A 25,325-nucleotide genomic window follows, 5' to 3' on the forward strand; every position below is an offset into this window, starting at 1 on the left:
AGAGGAGATCCGCAAGGATTCCTCTAGGACTAGGAGTGATGGCACATACATACACGCAGCAGGTCATTGCCACGATCTGCCCTTATAAACAATCATCTTGCATGGCGAGCGAGCATATCGCGAATCCAGAAAAAGTCGTCTGAAAGTGCGAGTACGCAATGTCAGTTTATCTGACGTGAATCGAGAAAACCGGACCGGCAGGAACTGAACAGGACGGGGTGCAGGTAGTGAGCATGTTGCGGCTGCGCGGCCGCAAAAGTGAAACCGAAATCTGGAAACACGTCCCAATTACACCGGCGTAATTTGAAGCAATTTCAACTAGTTCAATTACGAAGATTAAGACGGTAGGTCCGAAATTTATTTCCTATCTGAGTAAATGCTTCTTGTGGCCAGTTATGGTTTGCGTAGGTGTTGGGATATGACCTGTGCCGCTCACTGGCTTCACCTGAGTTGAGCTGGAATTATAAGCACCACCACCAGATACAAGCCACCCCGCTATGCCGCTAGTGACAAGGATGAGCGCGTGAGCAGATCGAATACAACCCTCAAGTGCTAGGACCCCAACAAGCGAACCAACCATAACAGCTGACAAAATGAAAGCATTGGTGACTCCACGTTCGATTTGCTCCAGCTGAGGCCTCAAGATCTGGCGCCGAGCAGACGCCGGTCCTGAATCGGTGCCGTATCTGGCAGCTCAGCTCGTATCGATCGCTGCAGCTTCGTCGGCCGTTAGCAGAAGCCCGGTAACTGAGCTGCAAATAGCCGTCTGTCTACCGCCTCCGGGCAGACGCGGCAGCCAGATACACGGCGCTCGGAAAACAGAGACCAGCGGCGTACGGAGAATATAAAGGCAGGGACACCACAGGGCGGAGGGCGACGGCACGACCAAAGGCACGTGGCAGTGATACAACGACGGCGAGGCAAAGACGACAGACAGCAGAGAAGAAAGAGATGGCCGCTATATCCTTCAAGTCGCTTTCATCATCACAACTTTTTATTCTGTGCTACTGACGACGGACAGTAAACGCCAGGTTTTAATGTGGAACATTTCAATAAAGTATCCATATCCATTGACCTTGTGACATCCCAGATACAGGCAAATGAAGCGAGTGAATATAGAACGGATGAACAGCTGGACCGAGAACGGATGAACAGCTGGACCGAGAGCGGAGGGAGACTGCAGATCGCTACCGGTGCCACAGAACAGATCCGGCTCTCTGTCTCACACTTCTGGCAACCGGCAGCCGGGTGCAACAAAGGCCCCAGCCAGATGCGCAGAGTCCCTGGGGCGGGAGCAGAACACTCCATCGCTGTCTAATGCCGAAGGTTAATGTCGAGGCTATTTTCACAACGGAGATCATGCTTCAACGACAACTCCAGCGTGCTAATAGAGGGGTAAATGACAGGGACTAAAAATGGTGCGCTTAATGCAACACCAAAAAGGGTAATGACACTTGACCAGCCGAGAACATCCCTCAAGTGTCGATGCTAAGTTGCATAAAGCTATCCCCATTCTCACCCAGTGAAGTGCTCTCCACGCCCTAAAGCGCCACGGGTATTGCGCACAAGTGTCACTGCGATTGCTGCTTTGTTCCTGGTAGTTTGGTGAGTCAGTGTATATCAGCCGCCTGCCTCCCAGCTGACTGTGACTCCCGATAGTGACTAGTATTCGGCAATCGGTGGGAGCGCGTCATCACTAGGCGCGCGACGTTACCGATTCGACAGAAAAGTCGCATACGGTGGACACGGAGAGAATAGTGGAAGATCATTGATGCCAGGCTGAGGCATATTGCACCAAAATACCTAGCGTCCTAGCAACGAAAAAGCAGCAAGCTATTTTTGTAGCTACGTCGGATAAGGTGGTAAATTATCTTCTACGATCTCATAACGTAAGCCTACAGGTGTTCGATAGAATTTCTAGGTGACTTGTCACAGCAGAGTTTAGTGGGTGTCCGTTGCATCAGAATCTAAGTAAATCGCAACTTACCTAGGCACGTCATTTGGGGAGAGAGACTTCCTGGGCAATCACGCTAAGCTGGCGGCGCTTACATAAATCCCAAACCGGACGGTGCTCCACACCGACACGCCTCAAGCGGCGTGGTCAAGGGACGCGACCACATTCTTCCCGGGAAAACGGACAACGGAGGTCGCTGTCCACCGCCGCCACCGAAGTGTCGATCTGGTATTTATCACATGGCTTTACTCGTCGAAATGGATCAATGATCCCCCAAATACTCCACTGAGTCGGTAGCCATCGGCTCAGACAACGGAACGCTGCGTCTCGTGCTGAATGACACCAGGTTGACAGCATGTTGTCAGGCATTTTGGGGACAATGGGCGACAGGAAGCCTCCCAGCGAGACTCCGTCCCCCGTAACACCGCCACGCGACCCGTCCTCGGCCGACCTCTGAACTAATCTCAGGCTCTCCTGACAGCCCGCTAGTAGCTGTCAATGATAGCGACCATTCACAACTAGCCGCCCAAAATAGCCACTGACAGACTCCGCGGCCCCGGCCAGAGGTCCGTCTTCTAACCGTCCGTTCTGAGAATTTGACCGGCCACTCAAACCTGTTGGAGGGTCAGGGGGGCGAGAAACGGTGGACAGAGGAGAGACACGACCGGCTCGGGGACTGTTTTTGGGCGAATGGATATCAAAGGATTTCAAATGTTTTTTTTTTTAAGCTAGTCGGTCTATCATTTCGAGCCTTTCCTAAGCAAAGTTCTGGATTGGTCACTGAGCAAATAACAATTCGTCCATTCTCACAGCGACCGACAGTGACTGACGGCCTCGTCCGACGTCACGCAGTCACGCAGCGTGCCCCGGTCACTGACTGATAGCGCCTCCGATACGGCGACCGGTACGGCCACGGCAGCGGACGACCGGGCGGGGTCCTACAGCGCCGACCCGACCTGGTGGCCCGGTGACCTTGCCCGTGCACGACGGCCGACAGCCGGCAGACGTCTCCGCCCGGCACGCGCCAAGGTCAGATGCCGGCGGCGGTAGCGGCGGCTCAGAGGGTCGAGCGACACGCCTTGTGGTCCTGCGCTCACCGCACAGCCGCCAGCCATTTCAGATGTCTCCCCGGCCGCCCACATAACCCGGACGGACGGCCGAACTTGCCCGCGATACTGCCTGCAGCCTCGGCCGGCAGTAAACACAGGAAACGCGAACCGGGAACTGCCGTCCGGATGGGGTGTCATCTCTATGCAATGACCTCCAAACAAGAGAAAAACAGGCGCGTTTTGGTTTCAGACTGTGTCCAACTTAGACATACAGCTCAGCCTGACCCGCAACAGGCGCCGGCCTCGTTATTTGGCGGTATCTTGTGTACCCACACTGCATCGATCCGCTGCACTACTTCCACTGCGCCGTGGCACAGCGCAGATAGCGCAGAAATAGGCCGCATTGGGAATGCTTCACCCAGATTGCAGCACTTTATGCAAGGATTGAAGTACCTACATCAAGACGCTGCTATTCACCACGATGCATATCAAACTCACATCTCGCTACCGCGTAATAAACTCAACTCGACAAGTTTTGATGTAAACCTACGCCGATATTAACTACTGAGTACTGATACGCCCACGCAGTTCCGACCTGAAAACCGCTTACCGAGGTTGATACCAAATTACTAACCGACATATCCTACATTTACCAAGTTCACAGCCAACTTCGGTATAGCAGCCCACTCGAACCATGCGACCAGTGACTTCTCCCTGTGCCGCACGTATGTTCGTAATGTATATCGCACAACGAAAACTCGACATGTTATTCACAGACTGCTTCCCTGGTCGTTTCTGGGCCCTGCGGATCGGTGTTCAGACGGAGGACGGCCCGAATGAAGTCACCCCCCTTGCCGATGAAAGTAGACAAGAAGTCAAGCAGTAGGCCGTCGCGCGTGCTAAATCAGCCTGATCGGAGCGACAGTGTGAGTGTGCAGGAAGGCCACAGATCGGTTGCGAACACACTCGTGCTCCGTACCGCTTCTGGTGGAAACGGGGACGGGGACGGCGTGAGGAAGCGTCGCCGCCGACCGGGCCGATTATGGGTCAGATGGAAATGCACCAAGACAGTCACGTGTGGGTGCGGTTCTGCCAGTAGAGCAAGGTCGCCACAGAGTCGCGGGATCTGCCCTGTCGACTTGGTCAGCCCGTCTGGCCAGTATATCCAACCGGCAGCCTCACAAATCGCCTCCAGTCTGGCAGTTGATCTACAGAAGTCTGCCTTATCAGTCTCGGCCGTCCGGGGAAACCACCCCACTGCGCCCCAGCTGCGGCCCATCCCCGACCACAGCTCTCTGTGATAGGCCGCCCGGGACCTGTAGGACTGCGTCCGAAACCTGGCAGGCCGTCCAACAAATGGCCGGCCCACTTCTACCGTCGCCAGCCAAAACACGCCGACACCGGAGGTGCTGACGTCATCAGAGGTGGTCAGTCAACGCCCAACGGGCCCAGGCCTCTGTCGGCGGGTTTGGCCCGTGTATTGGCTGCGTCCTACGGCGAGATCCGTCACACGCCGGGGGCCGCCCGCCGGCCGGCACCTGTGCGCGAGTCCGCTACAGCCGGTACTCGGTGACGCGACGGTAGTGACAATGCGTCATCGCGTCACCTGAGGCGGCAGCTGTGGCGCCGGCCTGCTGCGGCCAGGTGACCTCAGCTGCAGCGTCGCTCAGTACGGCGTCTGTGTGTCATACCTCTCTCCACTCAGCACACATGAATGACCTGGACCAAGGTCAGACATGCAGAGAACGACACCCAGCGGTCATCGCTCAGTCAGCCTACCATGACCCGCAGAGATGTCCCTCCAAGAGTACCAGGGTTGGCACCTGTGTCTGCAGCCAGAGGCATTACGGTCACCCATTGGATACCATGGTCGTTCCCGATGGCGCCAGTCACCTGTCGGGCGACCACGGACGGCGCCGGTAACCACAGCTCGGCCCGTCGGCCGCCCCATCGACCCGTCGGTCATGGCGCGGCCGATCGATCGTTGTCACATCGATACCGACAAGCCCGACCTCAGGACACGGCCTGGCCGACACGCCACGGTGACCGCCCCTCTCACTCCCCCTCCCTCAGACTGGTCGACGACCGGCCTCGGCGTCGTCCAAAATCCCTTCTACAAGCGGGTGCCGTACACTCCCTTCACCAGTTTTTGTAGATATGTTTCCACAACGGTGGTCGCCTTTCAAATGGGCTAAGGGATTGCCTTTAGAGGTACAATTATTGTCACCCCCAGCTAGCGTAAATCACTAGTGGTTCAGCCCGAGGGATGTTTTAGAGGCGAAGGGTAGAGCGCAGTGCAGCTGGCGTCTCCAACTGCCAGCGCGAAGTCCCTCCGCGGCTGTTGTCCATGGTTTGACCATCGGTATAACCCATCGTTCAGCCGGCGGCGAGGGCGGAGTGTTGTGTATCGGCCGGCACCGGGGGGCTCCGCAGGCCGGCCAGACACATAGCACGTCACCAGCCATGGGTATTTCGGACCGCGTGTCAGCGCCGTGGGTATGTCTGGATGCCGGGTCGATGCGCGACCAACGGCCAGTCGGTGGCTAGGCGGCCGGCCCTGACCCCCGGTCGGCAGCTGGCTGACCTCGGCACCGTTCCAGAGGCGCACACATCGACAGGGAGGCACGCACCCCGGGCGGATGAGCACGCCAGCCAGCCGGCAATGGGCGGGTCGGCAGGCCACAACGCCATGGGTCTCATCAGACGCACTGGCAATGGCAGGGTATTCAGCAGTGACGCAACGTGGATTACAGGGAACATGAAATTCTAATAAATGTATGATAAAGACAGAGGTCGACTGTAATACATAATACAAGAGCAGCGGCCTCAACAGTTGCTCTATTATTGTCTTTTCACGTTCAGGCTTCCATGAAGGCTAAAACGATGCCAGTAACCGTGGCACTTTTGTACTGGGCTCTCCCCGAGCTCCGTTGAATGCCGCCAGACGTCGGCGCCGATTACTCGCAACTGGGTAATGGTGTAATGGTCGAGAGCATCGGCGGAGCGCGGCGCACGATTGGCTCAACAGGCGGCCGCGGGTCGACGATCTTTGTAGGGTCTGATGGCAGTCGTGGACTCCCCGATTGGTCATCAAAGGACAACCCTCGACGGCCAGAACGGAGCCGTCGCCCCTAAACACAAGCCATCAGGAAGGAGCTAACTGTCCGTCTGTCACTGTCCGCCGGGGAATCCAGCACAAAACCGACACACGGCAGCCGGCGGCCGGCCATACGTCCGATGAGCGACAGACAGCGGCCCACTTGGGCCACCTGGCGCACACAGCCGGCTACCGGCGGTCCCCAGCAGCCGATCGGCTCCGATCCAACCCGTCACACCGCTCGGCAACAGTGGTAAACTGAGGCACGATCGCCTAGTCTGACCCCGCAACAGAGAGCGCTGCAGCGAGCCGGGCCTTCACACTTGCAATGTAACTATAACAGGCTGAAACCAAGGCCCTAAAACTACTGCAAACTGAAACGAACAACGAGGGTAGAAGTTGAGACGCGGCGCCGAAACAGAGATGCCCTCTGATTTGGGACAAATCAGCTCACATCTGTAATTTCAGGCTGTGTAGTTGTTGAATTTGATTACCTTGGAAGTATTTTGAACCTAACTATTTGAAGTCAAAAATTCGATTCAAACTTTTCGATGGAATACCGCTGATCGGAACAAAAAAATTCATGGCTGAGTGATTTTTTATCTTGTTTGCTGTGACATCCTATGGATCCGGGACAAAATAGGTAAGTACAGCCCTCTGCAGACTGCGTGGTAGGTATTCCTTTTTCCACAATACGGATAATAACCCAAAGGCTATGTTATCAGTCGGTCAGAAATCATTGCACATGGATGCGCCAAGCTCCACTCCTTCCATTGGGTCGATCACTAAACAAAGTATACGCGCCATGTGTGGCAACAAAATGCAAAAAAATTGCATTGGGGGCAAATATAAACTTTTGGGTTTTGTTGCCAAACTGGATGGAAAATGTAGACATGATAAGCCCAATCTAAGGTACGGAGTCTAGCGCATCTTGCTGTTACGATTCCCGAGTGGCCAATAGCATAAGCATTCGCGTTATTCCCGGTTTTGTCGAAAACAAGAATACCTACCACGCAGTCTGCAGAGGGCTGTACCATGACGTTCCACTTTGATGTCAGCAAAACACCCATGTCAAATTTTTCTTGTGGAAATCAGCATACCACTTATCCTGACGATTACACTTATCACGAGATCTTTCAAAAACCTCTGTCGTTCTGATATGTGCCCAGCCTGACCATCTGTTACGGTCGCCAGCGGCGGTGCTCACGCATTCGGTGGACCTTTCTCCGACCGCCCGTCACCGCTGGCCGCCGCGGACGCTTCACTGAATTCACCTCCCAGCAGACTAGCAGAGCGGAGAGGAGCGCGACGCAACAGAGAACAGCGGAACGCTCCGCCGAGTCCACACAACAGCAGAGCGGAGCGCAGTGCAACACAACGGAAAACAGCGGAACGCTCCACAGAGTCCACCCAACAGCAGAGCGGAGCGCAGTGCAACACAACGGAAAACAGCGGAACGCTCCACCGAGTCCGCTGCGCAACACAGGGAAGCCCGTCACAGCAACACATCACAACGGAGAACAGGGGAACACTGTACTTAGGCACAGCTCCCAGCAGATTAGCAGAGCGGAGAGGAGCGCGACGCAACAGAGAACAGCGTAAAGCTCCACTGAGTCCACAGCACAGTAGAGTGAAGAGCAGCATATCACAACGAACAACGGCGAGCTGGAGTGAGCCATGACAGTGATCCACAGCAGGCCATGGTAGACTACAGCGGACCATAGGAGCCCATATCCAGCCTATACCGTACCAACTGTAACGGTGGTAACGGCGTCCAGCAGCGTCTCACACGGCCGGTATAAGCAGTGTTCCTCAGAAGGACAAGAACGACGTGCACAAGCATTTACGGAGTGAAATTGAAAGATGCAGCAGTTAGGGCGATTTCTAAAGCATGTCACATCAGGCTGTGGGTATTTATAGACTCTAGCTCTAGCTAGACTCTAGCATTAGCAGACAGTAGAAAAGAAAAATGAACAGAGCAGTCTTATGATGAGCCAGTCAGACACACCAAATGGAGGAAGCAGTCACACTACATTCACATTCAGTGTCACATACTAATGCACTTGCAATGCAACACAATATAGGCTTTGAAAGCCCAATTAAGGGCCCACGTACTGGGACAAACACTCACCACCAGGAAAGATGAAAGCAGCAGCACCAGAAGCCTGGCTGATTTGTCCATTGCTGCAGCACTATGTAGGGCCTGAAAAATAAGAACGCTATCAGTAGAGAAACATTACATCACTCCCAAGGCAATGACACTGTTTGGTAGCTGCAAAATGTGCTCTTTGTTTGTGCTCTCATCACTGCATTCAATAACTGAAGGCACACTGAATTTGGCAAGAGATTTGGAAGGCTATACATATATAATAAGTTAAAAAATAAGAATAATAAGAGGAATAATAAGAATAATGATGAATACAGATTAAAGAATAATAAGAATACAGATTTTATCCTCCTGAACCTGGACTGAAAATGACAATTCCAACATTGCACCTAAGCCTTGTATTGGTATCAGTATGTGCATTGGGCATGCCAAAGTGTGGCTGTGCCCACTGCCCATGTTGATGTGGGTTATAGCTGGAATTTAGTATCATGTCAGAGAATGATGCATGGAAATAATAACAGTCCAATTAAAAAAGAACACACACAAAACAGAAAAACCTATTTGTATCAGCTATAATGAATATCTATAAGGTGCAGCTGTTCGCCAACGACATCAATGTCGATCTTGATAGGAAACCAGCTACACACACATTGATCTGGTGATATTTATTTTCATAAATTGACTTGGAAAATGCTTTAAATTTAAAGTCTTTTGAAGACAGATAAGATAAGGCCTGGCTACACTATGCATTTTCTGCGTGCTTTTTTTTGCAAGTTCAAGTTTGCGTGATTTGCGTTCTATCGTTCTAGAATGAAACGACATTACATTTTTGTTATATGCTTTCCATACAAAATTTTAATTAATATAAAAATTTTATCAACTTTTAAATAAATATTAAAGAAGTTATATAAGTAATAACTTTTTTCTAGAACGATATTACGCAAATCACGCAATTCAGCTGCATCACGTTATGCGCATCAAAGTGTAGGACAACTTTCACTTGATTTATTTTTGATGGATTAATGAGCATGTATGAATACCAAAATTGAACAGAAATCAAAATGGCCATATCAACTAGACAAAGCTTAAATTTTGCTATAACTTACCCTGAGTGTTTCCCAACAGAACACACCCGGACTACGTCAGCGGTGTCTTTAGACGTGCATTCAAGAGGAGCAATAAATCAAGCAAGGAGTGTTCAAAATAAATCTAAAACAAAAACGAGAAAATCAAGAAGATTTCTCAGCCACGCCCAAATACTCGCGAGCCGAGCAACCGCAGCAAACCGACGCGCACCACCCGGGCACACAACTGCGACTAAACATGCGCAGTGCGCATAGCAGCTTACTCGTAAACTACCCAATATGAACATTTGAAATAAATGACGTCAAATTTAACAATACCTACCTCACTTTAAAACTCAAACCTATGATATCGCTATATACATAAATAAAACATTAAATTTGTGCTAGAGTCTTGTAATAATCGTACTTTTAGACCACTAAAAATAATTTACACTTTTTTTGTTAAAAATTACCGTGCACCTACGTCATTTTTTGTTAGGATTTCAAAATGGCTGACGTGAAAGGAATCCCTGTATGTACTGTTTTATCACTAAATAATAAGTATTCATCTATTACTAAGCAAAAGTACTTAAATATTTCTTATATAGAATTATAATTCTCTATCCAGATTTGGGCCCGAATAAATGGAACGCCGTCGAACCAGGGGTTTTGGACCGATATGGCTCCATTCCGGTTAGCCAGTCTTTGCCGTAGCGCTCCGGAGAGTTGGTAAGGTTTCGTAACGCCAAGTCCGGCTCCCTGCCGCGACGTGCCGTACGGTCAGGTCCGGCTGCCTCGTAGCTGCTCTGGCTTACCGAGGTTGAAGTACGGTCGAGGTAGGACACGGCTGATCCTCATAAGTTCGGCTATGGTGCGGGCTAGCTCTGGGATATCGTGTGTCAAGCTCAAGACCATGCCCGTACTTCGGCCGGAGTGAGCGCCGGAGCCCAAATACGGCCCAGACCAATTTTACTGGCTTGGCTAGATAGGTAATAGGTGATTTAACAGTCAAGCCAAAATACCTTTACAAAATACCTAACTGCGTACGAGCACTATGATATCCCGAAACAAACTCCCATTGCGGGCTTTAATCATTGATCAATCAACTTATAACGACCCTCTACGCTTCAGTCCAGCCTCCAGCTCAAATTCTATTCTCATCGGCCCTCGCCCCTCAGTAATCACATATCCATATCTGTCCAATGTCAGCCCAGCCAGTGCCTCTTACTCAGCTGTATGGAGGTGAACAGAAGATAATTCGAAGTTCTGAAGATAAAGCACCATGGCCGCTCCATGTTAATAGTAGCGAAGATGATGCTGGTTTTTGCGCTTCGAGGATTTACTAGCTTATTTGTTTCGCTCATAACACGCCCAACTATATAATACTACATTCGTCGTTCCACCTATCATGCATTGATAAAGCTGAATATTTTGCTTGCGCATTTACGTAACCGTGCGCGTCTGTAGTTCCAGGCTCGTTGCGTTGTCCCCGTTCTCAGCTATGCTATGCAGATCCGCAAAGTCAGTGCTTACAGCTCTCATTCAAGTAAGATCGGTATATCAGCAATGTATTTTCTGAAATTGGGACCTAAGACAAGCAAGCAAATGCGTTATGCGAGTAGGTACACCTTCGTACATGCCCCACAAAGTCCGAGCACGATTCGCAGGTATCGCAGGATTCACCGCAGGACCAGGTGTCCAGCCTTCTTGGACTGGGCGACATATGGATGAACACCGACATAAAGGAAAGCTCATGACTCATCATGCTTTACCGTAACAAAACTCAAACAGGTATGGGTCATTATAAGCGTTTGCAGTAATCAAACACCCTAAAAACATCATAAAACATCTAAAGCTGCCAATAACGAATAAAAAGCACGAAGCAAACAAAATTACTCCTGTTTATTGAACGTGACAGCTGCTGCCTGCCGTCTGGTGTCGATCTCTTCACAGCTTATCGTGTCATTTGTATTGTCACCGGCTGACAGCTTGATCCCCGCTCCCCCGGCTCAGATGGTGGTCTCAACCCGCGATGAGGGTGGAGACTGAGCGGGGGTCGGGTTCGAGACACCAGCCGCCGCCTTCGGCCGCTCAGAGCCGCTGGGCAGCCGGGCCATCAGGGAACGCGTCCGCTGAAACGGGCTGGCAGCCGGCGCCGGCGAGGGCAGCGCCCCGGCCGGCCGGCCCTGGAACTGATATCTCGAGATACTGCCGATAGGTGGCCGCTGATCGCCGTGTCTCGGCAGGCTGTAGGAGCGTCGGAAGCCGCCGGTGCCTCCTGCGGCCGGTCCTGTGACCGGAGTAAAGTGTCGCTCAGCAGCCAGCCCGGTCGGCAGAATACGTGCATCAGACGGAGCTGAGTACGGCGGCGGCGGCGAGGAGGGGCTCATGCGCAGCGGCGCGCCGGCAGTCCGGTCCGGCGAGGACCCGGACGAGGAGGACCGAGCGTCGCCAGCCGCCGGGAACAGCTGTCGGCGGCTGGGCGGGCCGGCCGGCTGTGGCGGGGGCGGCTCCTCGCTCAGTTCATCCTCAGTCTCCGGTATAGTAGTCGCTATGACACTGGTACCCGGCGGCCGGCCGCGACGACCACCGAATCGGTTCTGGAACAGCACGGCGCGCGCCGAGTTCCGAGCGTCCAGCGGTGACTGGGACGCCGGGCTGGCCGCCGGAGAGGCGGGGGTGCCTGCAGCAGCGGCGGCTCGCAGCCTCTCCGTGGCCGACCCACGGCCTGGCGCGCCGCCGGCCGGCGAGCGACCCTGGCGCGCGATCAGCTCCTTGAAGTCGTTGAGCGGAGTGGGTCTCGTGAGCTGGTTCCGAGTTGCCGGGGAGCGCGGTGCAGGGGGTCCGCCCGACCAGCTGCTGCGCTGGCCGGCCGGAGCGGCTCGCGGGCTGCCGCCGCCGCCGCTGGCTGCCCAGCTGGCACGCTGGCCGGGCTCACTGAGACGGGGCGCAGCGACCGGTGACCAGCCGCGACCAGCGCCGACCGTCGGAGGTCCGCGAGGCCGGGCGAACACCGTCGGACTGCCGTAGATCTGGGACCCGCCGGGGGTAGGCCGGGACACATGGTTTGCTGCCCACTGACGCTGCTGCTGACCGACCACAGACCTCGGGGAGAGAGGGGCCGGCGGCGGCGGAGGGGGTAAAGGACCCTGCCGACCGGGCAGCCGCGGGGACTGAGCCACCGGCGCGCCCGGCCCCTGCCTGCGCCACTCGGCTGCCGCTGCTGCTGCTGCCGCCTCCGGGGGACTGTACTCGAGGTCGGAGAAGTTGGGCGGCCGCGGAGCGCGCATCTGAGGGGACAACTGGCAGCGGAGACTGCGTGAGTCTTCGGAGAGGGATGAGAGCGGCCGCGCCGGTGGTCCGCTGCCGTGACTTGTGTTCAGCGACGGGAAGTACTGCTCCATCTCAAAGTAAGAGGAAGAGACAGAGGCATCTGTGAGCGGCGTGGAGGCACGTGATGACACGCCTGACGACACGGAGTCGGGTGCCTCGTATCGAACGAAACTGGACCCGCCACCGTTGGTCGGAGCGAATCCGCCGTCATCATCTGAGCTCTCATCCGTCTTCGATTTTCTCTTGTCCTTGTTCTTACTCTTTCCGGGAAGAGTGAAAAACCAGCGTTTCTTGTGTCGTTTCGTCTTGTGCGATTCCTCAGCTGGCGTGCTGTCGGTCTGCTGCCGACGCTCGGGGCTCGTTGGAACCTGCTCGGCCTCAGCCGGCCGGCGCTGCTCCTGCACAACCGGCTCCGAGCCGCGCACTCGCAGGCTGTAGCGACCGAAACCGAACGGAGAGCGGCTCTGTGGTCTGGGCGACTGCTGGCTGGCGGTCGCTGGAGGTGGCTGCGGGCCGGCTGAGGCAGCAGGTGGGACGTCGGGCAGCGGTCGGCCCTGTGGCGGTCCGACTGGCGTCTGCGGCAGGAGTCGATCCTGGCTCGGCTGTTGATGGCGACTGAGGCTGACACGCCGCTCAGCCTCCTGTTGAGGGTCGGACGGACTCGGCGAGGGCACCCAGGTCTGACGGGGCCACAGCGGAGGGCTCTGGTAATGCCCCTCCGCCTGCCACTGCTGCGGGCCGCGCGGAGCCGTCAGCGGCGCACTCAGCCGGCGCGCCGGGTCCTGCTGCTGCGCCTGCTGCTGCTGCTGCTGCTGAGCCTGCTGGTACCGCTCGTACAGCTCCTGCTGCTGCCGGTAGGTGGCCACCAGCTGGGCGTACTGTCTCAGCGTGTACCGCTGCTCCGGCGGACGGCGCTGCTGAGGCATCGGACTCGGGTGTCGAAACACGTGCTGCTGCGGCGGCGCTGGCTGTGGTGTGCCCGTGGGACGCTGGTACACGGGCGCCGGCTGAGGCTGAGGCTGTGGTCTGTCCCCGGACGGCGGCAGGGAGCTGGCCGGGCCGCGCTGGTACTGCACCGGCGCAGAGCCAGGCGCCGGTACCCGCCGATCGGTCTCATTTTGGACGGCATCCAGCTCCTGCACCGACTCTCCGTCCGTGACAGAAGCGGTGGATGCAGAGTCTTTCTTTCCTCGCAGCAGCCGGAGACTGGAGTAGATCCGCGCGGCGGCGGCGGCGGTGTATCGCCTTACCGCGCGTCTATCCAGAGATCCAGAGCGCGACATCACTGGTGACGAGGCGGCCGAGTCCGAGACCCGCCTACTCAGCTCCTCGGCCGGCGCCCACGGCGGCGAGGACGGCGTGGCTCCGGCCACTGACGCTCGCCGCGCCGCCGCCGGCTCAGCGGCACACCGTACCCCGGCGTCGGTCGGCTGCCGGTCGTCCGTACCAACCGGCGCCGGGAACTGACGGGGCAGGGCGCGCGGACCCGTCATCGGCGAGGCCGGGGCACTGTACGAGCCGGGCCGGCCCTGGTACGGGTACCGGTACTGGTACTGCGGTACGGCCGGTCGTACCGGCACCGGCGCGTCGTACACGGGCATCTCGGGGCAGCCGGCGTAGCGCGCAGTCGGTCGGGAGGGCGATACTGCGAGCGCTGCCATCTGGCGCGGTAGGTCGGCAGTCGAGAGCAGGCTGTGCGAACTGCTGCACCACGACTCACTCCCTGGGGAACAGAGACGCTGCGTCAGGACACGGCGCGGGTTTTCAGACAGCAAACATCCGAGACACGATCGAATGCATACATGAAAGTGGTTACAGATGCAAATACGAATGCTCGTAAATCAAATCAAATCAAATTCGTAATGCCAGTACGGTTCCTGATCAATACTACTTCAAAGTTCAAACTGAGACAACAGCAATTGAGCTACGACTCAAGATACATAAAACGGCGATGGAAAAGTATGCTGGAACTGTATTGTGATGATGCACACTGCGGCGAAAAGTTTATGAAAAATTGCTCTCAAAACTAGTCAACCATCTGACAACGTGCAATATAAAGTCTCAAATGTGGCATGCATTCCTGGAATTTACTCAAGCATATGCAAACTAGCGGCGTCATTAGGGACTATGCTCGACCGTATCGTAAAAGGTCAGCGGACCTATTTAGCATCGATTCGCCATCACAGATACACAGACACGGAACAGCACTCGAGAAAGGAAGCAAAGCTTTTGAGGTCGCACGGATACCAGATCTATTACGAGCACAAACAGCTCCTACAGCGGACGTGTTTTTCACTGCGTCCACCACTCACCATTGAGCCGGGACAGAGACGTCGAGTCGGGCGAGGGAGCCGCCTCCCGGGCTCGCGCCGGACCGCCGCTGTGTTCCTCTCCCTCCGCCTCTGGCCGGACGAGTGGCGGCGTGCGCGCGCTGCCGCTGCTGTCACCCGTATCGCTGCCCGTCCAGTCGGAGAGCGGCGCGCCCCAGGGCGCCTTGGGCGGCCGGCCGTCGCCCACCCAGCCGGAGTTGCTGCCGTCCTCGGGGCGCGGGGTTCTCTCCCGGTCAGAGTCGATGGTGGTCGAGCCGGCTCGCCGGCCCGGAGAGCCACGCTCGCCGTCCTCGCTCGCCGGAGGAGTCACCACACACAGTGACGGGATGCGGCCGGTGGTGAGCGCGGTGCGACTGCGGAACTGCTCGCCATCTGTCTCTGAACCGCCCGAGCGCTGGGAGGCACCGCCAGGGGAGCGGGTCCGCGCGGAGCCCGTCGGCGGGGCGCCCTCTCTCCGCCAAGAGTCCAAAGAGCTGGCGCGCGGCGGTGGTGGGGGCCGGCAGCGCGGAGCCGTCCCACTAGAGCCCGCACTCAGTGTAGAGCTGCGACTGTCCGGCCGCGCCGGCAGCTGTGGTGCTCCCCGCAGGCCACTGTCGATATGGAAGGAGGTGTAGTATCCCTCAGCGTCACAGGAGAAGACGGAGCTGGTGTCTCCGTCTCCGTACTCTGGTGTGACGGTGTGCTCACTGGAGCCACTCTCGTCTGCCCTTCCACCGTCCGAGAGCCCCGAGTCAGCCGGCGATGCGGGCCGTCGGCGCGGCGAGCCGAGACCCTCATCAGCCGGAGAGATAGCGGTGCCGGAGTCGGCCGGCGACACGACACGCGGCTCCGTCTCTGCCGAGGTCAGGTCGGAGCCGCCGCTGCTGCCCCGCCCGCTGGAAGAGCCCTCAGAGACAGCGGCGGCGGCGGCGGGACGGCGGCGCACAGCCGGCCCCGGCCAGCCGGCGGTGGCAACGTACGGCTCGGGAGACGCCAGCTTCCTCTGCCGACCAAGGTGGTCGCCGCCGTCGACTCGCGATAGCTGCACGTCGGCCATGGCGGCTCGCGGAACTCTCTGCGGACGGGGAGGGGGAGAGGGAGGGTCAGAACACAGGGCACCGGCGCGGCGGTCGCTCGTAAACCTACCGGCTCCAAACATCTGCCGCTGATGGCTCGGTCGGCCTAGTCGCAGCACTAACACCGGCTGCAGAATGGTGGGGGCGTGATTGGAGCAGGGGTTCGGCGGCCTCAGTTGGCAGCCGATCCACCCAGCGAGGCAGGGTGGATACCTTATCACGGGAATGACGTAATGCGACCCATCCCCGAATCCTGCTATTTCTCGGGCTAATCAGAGACCGAATCGAAAACAACATTCGCCGGAGCTTTAGGAGACCGTAAACACCGGATTGTTTTGATGAGAAGCTCCCTAATTTGGAGTGCTAATATCGCTAATCCCAACATATTCACCACGGATCGTGTCCGCCCAAGTGATCCAACGACACACATAAAGCACCACGCCGCCGGCGTGACGCATAAATTCATGTCCTGCCGATCGGCACTAACCAACACCTGGACCTTTCACCTGGGTTGTGACCGGACGCCGTCACCGCGCATTACCATACCATGGCGGACCATACCAGTGACCAAACAGGGGAGATCGGCATCGGCACCCGTCCCGACAGTCGCCGCACATTTCCATATCGGTGACCGCACCACCACGACCGCCACGCCATCGTCTCCAGCACCGAGCACAGACCGATCCGGGACGGATGGACAGACAGACAGACAGACAAGCTGCCCAGACAGCTAGACAGACACAGTGAGGCAGACAGAAAATATGCAGACAGACAGACAGACAGATCACCAACATTACACATCCTGACCACACGAGCGCCCTTGCCAAACAGGACGTGGCTCACTTATACACTCAGGGGAACATCGCGCGGTTAGCATTGGGTGGCTACGCTCACTTATGGTAAAAATAAGTTGCATTATTAACGCCGCTGGTGGATCCAGTGAAGGGAAGACTATATCCATCCATTCCTCAAATATCAAAATTTCGTGTAGGTACCAGAGCATGTAGTTACATCAGTCCCTATCGAGTCCTGCCGGGTTTGTCAGCGGACTGGACGACTGATCCGCCCCAGCGACAGGCGTATTCATGAAAGACGTCTACCACACGGATAATAATCATCGCCGCATGCATTAGGCGGCACGCGATCCGTGTATTTGCGTTTTTCCCGGACCGGGCTGATTCACCTCGGTCGCCTGCTCACCTGTTCAGGTGCTGTTCCGGGCCCGGGCCGGGGTTCCGTCTGTGTCTGCCGGTCGTCTGTGGGGACCTGTCGGCCGGCCGCCGCTGTCACCGCTGTCGAGCTGCAACAGAGAGCCGCGCCGGTCACAGTACTGCAGAGGTGGGGGGCCGCGGGGAGGGGGAGGGGGCGATCGTGCCTGACCGACCGCAGGCCGAGTCAGAGCGCGGCGTGGGAGGAGGAAAACAATGCGGCTCTCCCGCTACCGACCGACTGCTGAGAGTCGGCAGTTATGACTGCTGAGAGCCGGCAGTTACTGGGGACTGGGAGCGGACTGAGAGTCAGTGGTTACTGAGAGTCGGGACAGGCGTCTGTGGCTAGTGGAAGCGGACAAGGAGTGACACAGAGTCGGGAGATGGCCTTTGAGAGCCTGGATCAAGACCTTCAGCGGTGCATCTGATTTTGATGTGAGACATTCGTTAGCGCAGGACTTAGCTACCGACAACACTACCACAATTAAACGAATTACGAAATAGCGTGAGTATGTATCTAACAAGGTATAGCACTCGGTCAGATTAGGTCCCGAGGGCGGTGTTCCCAGACAATGGTCAGTCAGCCTTGGAGCGTTGGACGACCGGAAACGGTCCGGAAAGAACCCGTCCGTACAGTCGCCAGGTTAATTGGCAGGTGGACACGCGGGCAGTTTCGGGGAGAAAGTCGCCCAAATACGCCTGACCGGGTCGGCGACAGGGTAGGAAGGTGACGGGAAATGGACACGTTATCAGTGGATCTGATGGGGCGACATCAAAGGAACATAACCGCACGACAGGACAGTTTACATAACGCGACATCATGCGCGAGTCAAGTGAGATTAGACTAGTTATTAGAAGTGCTGGATACAGCTGAACGACATTTTGAGATCAAAGACTGCGAGCACCTCTCCGATAAATATTTGTAATGGCTAACCACTAACTTCTCAGCGGTCACCCTACATCACAATCTATGGATGAGCTGTGTGTCTGTATCACTGTGTCACTTATCTCGAGATAAGCTACCCCAAAGCCACCCTTTGTAACCCACCCTTATCCCGCGCCCCGTAGGGCTACCGGCGGACCCTACCACCCGTAGGGGGGGGGGCGTTTCGGCCCCCCCCCCCTAAGATCTCGGAAATTTACCGGCCGATTTTCAAAATTCCAACGGCGTTCGATAGCCCCACCCGGGAACTACCTTGTGACCAAATTTCATTGACCTAGGTCAAACCGATGACGTCACAGGTCAGGTCAAAGGTCGGATTTTCACCGTTCACAGGCATTTCAAGAAATGTGTTGTGAAATCGAGTAAATTGGTAAGTATTGAAAACCATCGATGGTACATTGTTCGTCAAACACATACTTCGCTATCTGAGGTCACTGATACCAGGTTAGGTCACAGACGTCAGGTCACTGGGGGGTCACAATATGAAAGTGTCGTGTGATACATGTTTTATGGTCCATTTTACATGACAAATGCGATTATGTGGGTCAGGCAGCCTTTGGGGCCAGCTTAGGTCACGTTTTGGTGAAGGTCAGGTCAAGGTCAGGTCATATTAGGTCAAATTTCAAAGTTTATATTTTTGCACAAAATGGGTATCGATTCGATGCAGCTCGTCACGGGGAGTCCAATGGTGGTCTTTGTTTTGCCTTACGTGGTCTAGAATTGCCAAAAAATGAGTTTGAAAATTTGACGTCATCATTTTTGAACAGTTTTTTCGCTGTAACATGGCAAAAAAACGAGATATCGATCTGAAATTTGGTATGTAGATAGAAGACGGTAGGTACTATCACATATATTCCGGTTTTTTTTCCAAACTCAAAAAACTTTTTGGATTTTTTTGCTAATATATCCAAAAAATCGCATTTTTGATTTTTGGGGTCGAAACTCAAAAATTTCAAAAATCCGAGATAGCAGTTTTGTAGCCCTGTCAATTCTACACCTTTTATGTTCTGATCATTTTTCGGTATCTTCAAAGCTGTAGGCCTGACAGCTCTTCTCACGAAGGTCTTTTTTCGGTCGAAAATGGCAGAACATGACGTCATTCTGACGTCATTTATGGCCAACCTATCACAGCTTCTGGAAAAATTTTGGTCACAATGTGTAAAATTGATGCCCGGAGGGGTCCTGAAAGTTTGGTGGCGATATCTCCAGCCGTTTAGGAGATATCGACGGAAAAGGACAGGGGGGCCGAAACGGCCCCCCCTACGGGACGCGGGTTATGCCATTATCTACGGACTGGTAGCCCGCCTGGCACTATCAGTCCGGAGTTATCGCGCCCTGTTACTATGTCCCAAAGTTCAGAGTGTCTACATCACTGCCAATCCTCTCACTTTTGCTTCCAAAACAACGATCTCTCCCTGGGTTTGATGCTACTGATGCCCGCACTGCCTAGCCTAGTCTGAGTCACCGCTGTTTGTTTCCATTTCATTGATCCATGTCTTCGATGAGCATGCCGCTTCTGCGAATGTCTGGCACAGGAACACCACTTCTGACTCTTTTCCTGATGTGAAATCCCCCCTCTTTCCTCTCTACAGGGAGACGTTCCGCTGCTGTCAGCACAGACAAAAACCGGAAGGAACTAACGGCTGGCAGAACGGACGCACGCTCGGCGCCGCAAAAACTCCGATCGATGTCGGGTACAAATGATCAGCAGGGCTCAGAGTACACAAACGGCGCTGGAGGTCCGTCGTCCGAGCAGCGCCCCCCCTCTCGCTGGGGGGGGGGGGCAGAGTGGGGGTGGCGATGGAGCCAGTGTTTATCATCACGTTAGTCATCCTAGCCGCTGTACATCTGCGCTCGTCGGCGCTCGGCGCTCACTCTCGCTCCACAGGTGGGGAGTGATATTGACGGGGACGCTCAGTCGTATACAGGTGGGGAGTGAAAACTGCGTAAGTAGATTCCATTCACCTAATCAATCAATCACACATTACGCTTTACATAATTGTGAGCTCCTCACTTTCATACTCGATCACTTCCCGAAAGCTGCAAGGGAGGACTAGCAGGGTCGCTCCAGACGCACGCTCAGTCACATACAGGTAGCTAGGGGAGCGCCGTGCCTTGTGAGTATGCTAACGTCGGCAGGACGTGCCGTCGGCCACGGCTGCGGTTGCAGTTAGCTGCTCAGGTACGGTGGAGAGCGAGCCAGGGGTGGCGGGCCGGTCAGAGTGGTCACCCGAGGGAGGTAGGGAGCAGTTCCGCGGAGAGAGACAGGGGTGGCTCTGAATGACATTTCCGTCATTGTTTACTCTTGCACCGGCATTTCCGTCATCATTGTTTAGCTTAGCTCTATGAGTGGGGGTGGAGTGATACGCCAATCCATTGGCAAAGCGCCTGCCCATCTCATGTGAGATGATCTCCGGAGCATGTCACGGTTCGATCACTAGGTACAATAGAGATGTTGAATACTATATATGGTGATAAACCATAGATACGCGATGCGTTCACATAGATACGCGATGGTGATCGACGCGATGCGTTCGATCACCAGTTCAAACCTCACTAAGAATTATCGAATCAACTCAATTGTAGTAAGACGTCCAGCTTAAACGACCCGATGCAGCGCGGGGCTCCCACAGCAGGTTGGGTGTCACTGCATCTTCGAGACGTTGACTGTCGACAAGGCTCGGGTCAGAGGTGTACGCCTTATCGACAGTCACCATCTATGCTAAAGCCGGACTCTGCAACCGGCAACACAACATCGAACCACTCGGTGGGTCCGTCTAGGGAGAGTTGCCCATATAAGGTCAGCGGCGGGCAGAGCTGACCCTCTATTCACTGGGCCGTCGCCAAAACTGCAGGGTCGACAGGTGTGCTTCGTCCCACAGAAACTAGCTGGACCACTTGACCAGCCCTGTAAGAGGGGGCGGTACAATTTGGTATGTTCTACTGGCGACCGGCCGGTAGGTCGGCCTGGGTCGGGTTGGGGAGCGAGGGGATGGCAGGGAGCGAGAGTCAAGGCCTAGACAGAGGCCAAGCGTCACGCCGAGGATCGAAGTACGAGGTATCGGTACATCGGACAGGGGGATAACACCGGTGTAAATGCCGCCGACAAAGAAACTGACACCTCCGACCGTCGGCCGACACCGGCGTCAAACAAGTCCTGGGATGGGGAGTGGCGACTGATCAACAGATTCATCCCTCTCTGCAGTCGACAAAGAAGCCTACTGAGAACGGTTCGTTCAGTCGAGTGACCGAGTTACCGATAACTGGTGGGTGGACTGGTGGTACCCGGCGTTTCTGAAGTTTTAGGAGAAGAGCAAGCATCGCAGGGACGTTTGTGGACAGACGATAGCCGTGGGATATACCAGTACGGTCCCACAGTGACCACAGCACCGCGAGCGGGGCAGTGTTGGTATAAATACACGGGAGAATCCAGCCGACTCGGTGCAGAGCAAACGGGCTGACTCATCCTGTCTCGTGCTCGTATCGTACCTTCACGATCCACACAACCCCCGCGGGTTGGTCATGGTCCACTCGAACCCAGCAGACCCCAATCGACCGGTCAAACCGTGCTCAGCATGTACCAACCATACTGGTCTCAGCACGGTGCTGCCTATCGTGCCACAATACTGTACCAGCTGACCTGCCCCGTCCCAAACCAGTCGGCGCTCTCTGCATACTCTTCTGGGTGTCCAGCGCAAAGCTGGCTTGTCCTAGCTATCCAGCATATCCAGCATAGCTCCGACTGAATCGGTGTTCTGGCTGAGCGGTGTTCGCTGTTCAGCAGCTCACTTGTCTGTCAAGCGCGGCGCCGATCTCATCAGATACTCTGTTTATCCCCTGCTCAGTGTCGTATCGGCTAAATCGGTGTCCTGTCTTTTAGCGGAACTGTCCATTGCAGTGTTGATGGCTGAATCGGACAGGGTGTCACTTCACTGTTTAGGCTCAAGAACTGTCTAAATTCGAGCATTCCTGTACGTTCACTTCGTCGTAGATGTCTCACCTTGCAGACCCGACGTCCTCTAGCGCGCTGGACAGGTCGCTCGAGCTGCCGATGGTGTTTCGTCGCTGCTTGGAGCGTTTTCTCCGCCGCTTCTTCACGTACTCGTACTGTCGATAGACACAGGGAGGGTCTGTGTCAGAGGATCCCTAATACAGCAGGGAGGGAGGGGAAGGGACGGGCCGTGCAACTGTGCAGACTCAGCGGCCTTCAGATCCACCTGTCGGACATAGAAAGGCGGCCGGTTCGTACAGCCTGCACGGACTCACGGTAACGACTCGTGAGCGGGCGGAGGGGAGGAGCGGACAGACCCAACCGTCGCCGGGTGGCCGGGGAAGACAATAGTTCCCCGAGTGAACGACCTTGGGTCTGGGTACTGTGGGAACAGCTGCCCAGTTCCGGGAACTAATGGCGTCATCACTGGACAAAGCAGCCCAACTGGAGACACTACACGGCACAATACAGCAGTCATTGTCCCTTGTGAACGGGGCGGCTGCGGGAGTTCGTGCGATCAAGGGTGATTAGAACGAGAAACGTTCACTCAAACACCAGAAAGTCGAACGGATGTTCGCCGACGTCGTAAACACTCCCACACCCACCCCTTTACCCTTGAGCAAAGAGCATGCCCTATTCCGTTCCCTCTACCATGATCATGGGAACTAACCAGCCCACCCACCTATCCAATGGACATACCCATGACTCATGTCCCTTCCTCTCAAGAAATCCCGGAATCCCTCCATCCTTTTGTGCCAGGAACAATCCCCACCCGCCAGACTTCCCTCGATCAGAAAGCACACCTCTGTCCACCCTTCCCTGCTCTTACCAGGAACAAGCTCCATCCACCAGTCGTCCCTAGACTAGACAGCACACCCTTATCCATCCTTCCCTGCCCTAGTATACACATTACACACCCTCCGTCCCTGTCATCTCACCTGCACCAGCGACCGGCGGAACTGGAGCTGCCTCTCGAAGCTGTGACCGGTGACATCCAGCGGAATCACCTGGGCCGGAAAGCGACGAGTCCGGGCGCGGGTCAGCCGGTCCGGACTGGGCAGTCGGCGGCCGGCCGCCTGAGGTCACGGCACGCGGTCAGCGAGCCCCACCCATCACGGCACGAGAGCACGGTCACGATACGAGATCACGGTCACGACAGCAGGTCACGGATCGATACACACGCGCGGCTCACGGCGACACGGCGGCCCTGGCGGCCCGGGCGGCGCTGTCGGCGCGGCGGCCGCGGCGGAGACACTGGCGTCGCTCGGTCAGAACTGGCCTGCACCCGTCACCCCTCCCTCCTTCCCCGCTCGGCTCGCCGCCGCGCCGCCGGCCGGTCGCCGCTGCAGGCAGGCAGGCCTACCTGCCCGACAGGCAGCGGAGGGAGGGAGGGGGCTTCGGGAAGGACGTGGCTGTCCAGACGTCGGCAACCGGCGGGGAAACGGCGCACCGAGCCGAGCCCGCCACCAGGAAAACGGCGTGTATGACGTCGGCTCGTCGATGGAAGGAGATTTAGTGACGCTGACAAAGAATGAGCCCGATTGTGCATTAGAATTGGCCGAAGGACGGAGCCATAATTTTCCTCATGCAGACGACCTGAAGGTGCGCCGTCAGAATTATGCAGACTTGGTCAGAGATAGGTAAAAAACGTAGCATGTGAAGACATAAAATATGGCATGCGCCATGCGCTCATCAATTTTACACAACGACCTGTAATTTTCCTTTCACGGGGTGCATTGAACCGACTGGCGATTTTCTCCGAATCACGTCACTGCCTTGTCATTCCTTTCAGTGACATCAGACCCACACAGCCCATCGTGCTCTCTCAGAGGCGTAAAAAAGTCCCCTTAGTGACGTCAACACCACACTATTCGATGTCGAAAGCCTCCTTCCCATGGCCCATTCTGCTACAATGACGCCATCACCTCAGTCCTCCCTCAGACTGTCCCACATTCCATCCTGCAAGGGCACGACTGTTTTCCCCTCCACCTACCTCTGAGTGTCGTCTGGACTGTGTTCCCTTCCCTCACCCATGTTCCAGACCTCACCTCACCCTAGCTCAGCTCCTCCCACAGGTCTGAGAGCGCGGCCTGGGCTGTGTTCCCTTCCCTCGCCCCACCCTAGCTCAGCTCCACCTACCTCTGACAACGGTCTGGGTTGTAATTCCCTTCCCTCACCCCTGTTCCAGACCTCACCGCACCCTAGCTCAGCTCCACCTACCTCTGACAACGGCCTGGGCAGTGTTCCGAGCCGGTTGTCGGGATGGACGGGCGATATCAGCTCCTCCTCGTCCCCACTCCAGTCAGGCAGCAGCTCAAACGCCTCCGGCTGAAACACAGGAGAATGTTCGTCAGTTTTCATACTCAGGAATTACCCGACGACCCATCCTTATCCTTGGACAATGGACAGTCTCTCTCGTTCCGACCTGGCAGTCACCTACACCAGCCAACCGTCGAGGACAGCTCAGCTGAAGCACACTCCTCAGGGGTGACTGTGCAGTGTGCATGTCCCAAGGGATGGGCTCAGCCGCCGCGGCGCACTAGCCACTGGTCACATAATTTTTATGACTCGCCCACTCACCCTCTGATCCGATAGCCTTGAAATGGGCTAGCTATGTAGACCAAGGGAGGCAACTAATCCAGCCAGACAGCCAAGCAAACATGCAAACAAACAAACAAACAAACAAACAAACAAACAAACAAACAAACAAACAAACAAACAAACATTAAATGCTGTCTGGGCCACACACGCTGACTGAAACACATCAGTCACTGTCCTGTACGAATCACTAACCTCCTGCTGAATCACTGAGAATACACCCTCCCGGCCACATCAATATATCTACATCACCTGGCTGAAGAACAAGGGGCTGCGGACGATTCCTAGTCTGTGAGGATCGTCATGGTCTACCCTCACCGGTCAAGACCGGTCCTGTACCGACTGACCCCAGAGCCTTCCCGGTCCCAAACCAACCATTGGCATACGACACGGCACGCGGCGGCCGTGCCAGTATGCAGGTACTCGGGCTAATTGGCTACACCACAGCACCGTCCGCAGTCATGCGGTAGCGTTGGAGCCTCGGAGCCCGGTGGCACGGCCAGACGGGACCCGGCGGTGCCACCGCCATTATACAGCCGCCCTGGGACGCGGCCTACTCTCCTGAACTGTTCTGCACCGCCCGGAGACGGTCAGTG

The 25,325-nt window shown here is 55.8% G+C and overlaps 2 protein-coding genes across 3 annotated transcripts in view; both read right to left on the reverse strand.

The window, feature by feature from the left end:
• LOC122392658 (NPC intracellular cholesterol transporter 1-like) overlaps positions 1 to 9,535 on the reverse strand; it is a 45,170-nt gene extending 35,635 nt beyond the window's left edge. The window contains exons 1-2 of one of the 2 annotated variants that reach the window (XM_043387759.1): positions 9,314 to 9,535; positions 8,232 to 8,303 (exon numbers count right to left, since the gene is read on the reverse strand). In XM_043387759.1, coding sequence (XP_043243694.1) covers positions 8,232 to 8,282 — 51 coding nt within the window. In that variant the 5' untranslated portion in view covers positions 8,283 to 8,303; positions 9,314 to 9,535. Of the gene's footprint in view, positions 1 to 8,231; positions 8,304 to 8,856; positions 8,876 to 9,313 lie in introns of those variants that run through there. The other variant, XM_043387760.1, reaches the window with a different exon arrangement.
• A 1,287-nt stretch (positions 9,536 to 10,822) lies between these two features.
• LOC122392673 (proline-rich protein 36-like) overlaps positions 10,823 to 25,325 on the reverse strand; it is a 50,887-nt gene continuing 36,384 nt past the window's right edge. The window contains exons 4-9 of the mRNA XM_043387810.1: positions 24,352 to 24,459; positions 23,070 to 23,207; positions 22,141 to 22,247; positions 17,190 to 17,289; positions 14,917 to 15,988; positions 10,823 to 14,327 (exon numbers count right to left, since the gene is read on the reverse strand). Coding sequence (XP_043243745.1) covers positions 11,281 to 14,327; positions 14,917 to 15,988; positions 17,190 to 17,289; positions 22,141 to 22,247; positions 23,070 to 23,207; positions 24,352 to 24,459 — 4,572 coding nt within the window. The 3' untranslated portion in view covers positions 10,823 to 11,280. The remainder of the gene's footprint in view (positions 14,328 to 14,916; positions 15,989 to 17,189; positions 17,290 to 22,140; positions 22,248 to 23,069; positions 23,208 to 24,351; positions 24,460 to 25,325) is intronic.

This window comes from Amphibalanus amphitrite, unplaced genomic scaffold, assembly GCF_019059575.1.
Source record: "Amphibalanus amphitrite isolate SeventyFive unplaced genomic scaffold, NRLGWU_Aamphi_draft 000496F_arrow, whole genome shotgun sequence".
NCBI lineage: Eukaryota > Metazoa > Arthropoda > Thecostraca > Balanomorpha > Balanidae > Amphibalanus > Amphibalanus amphitrite.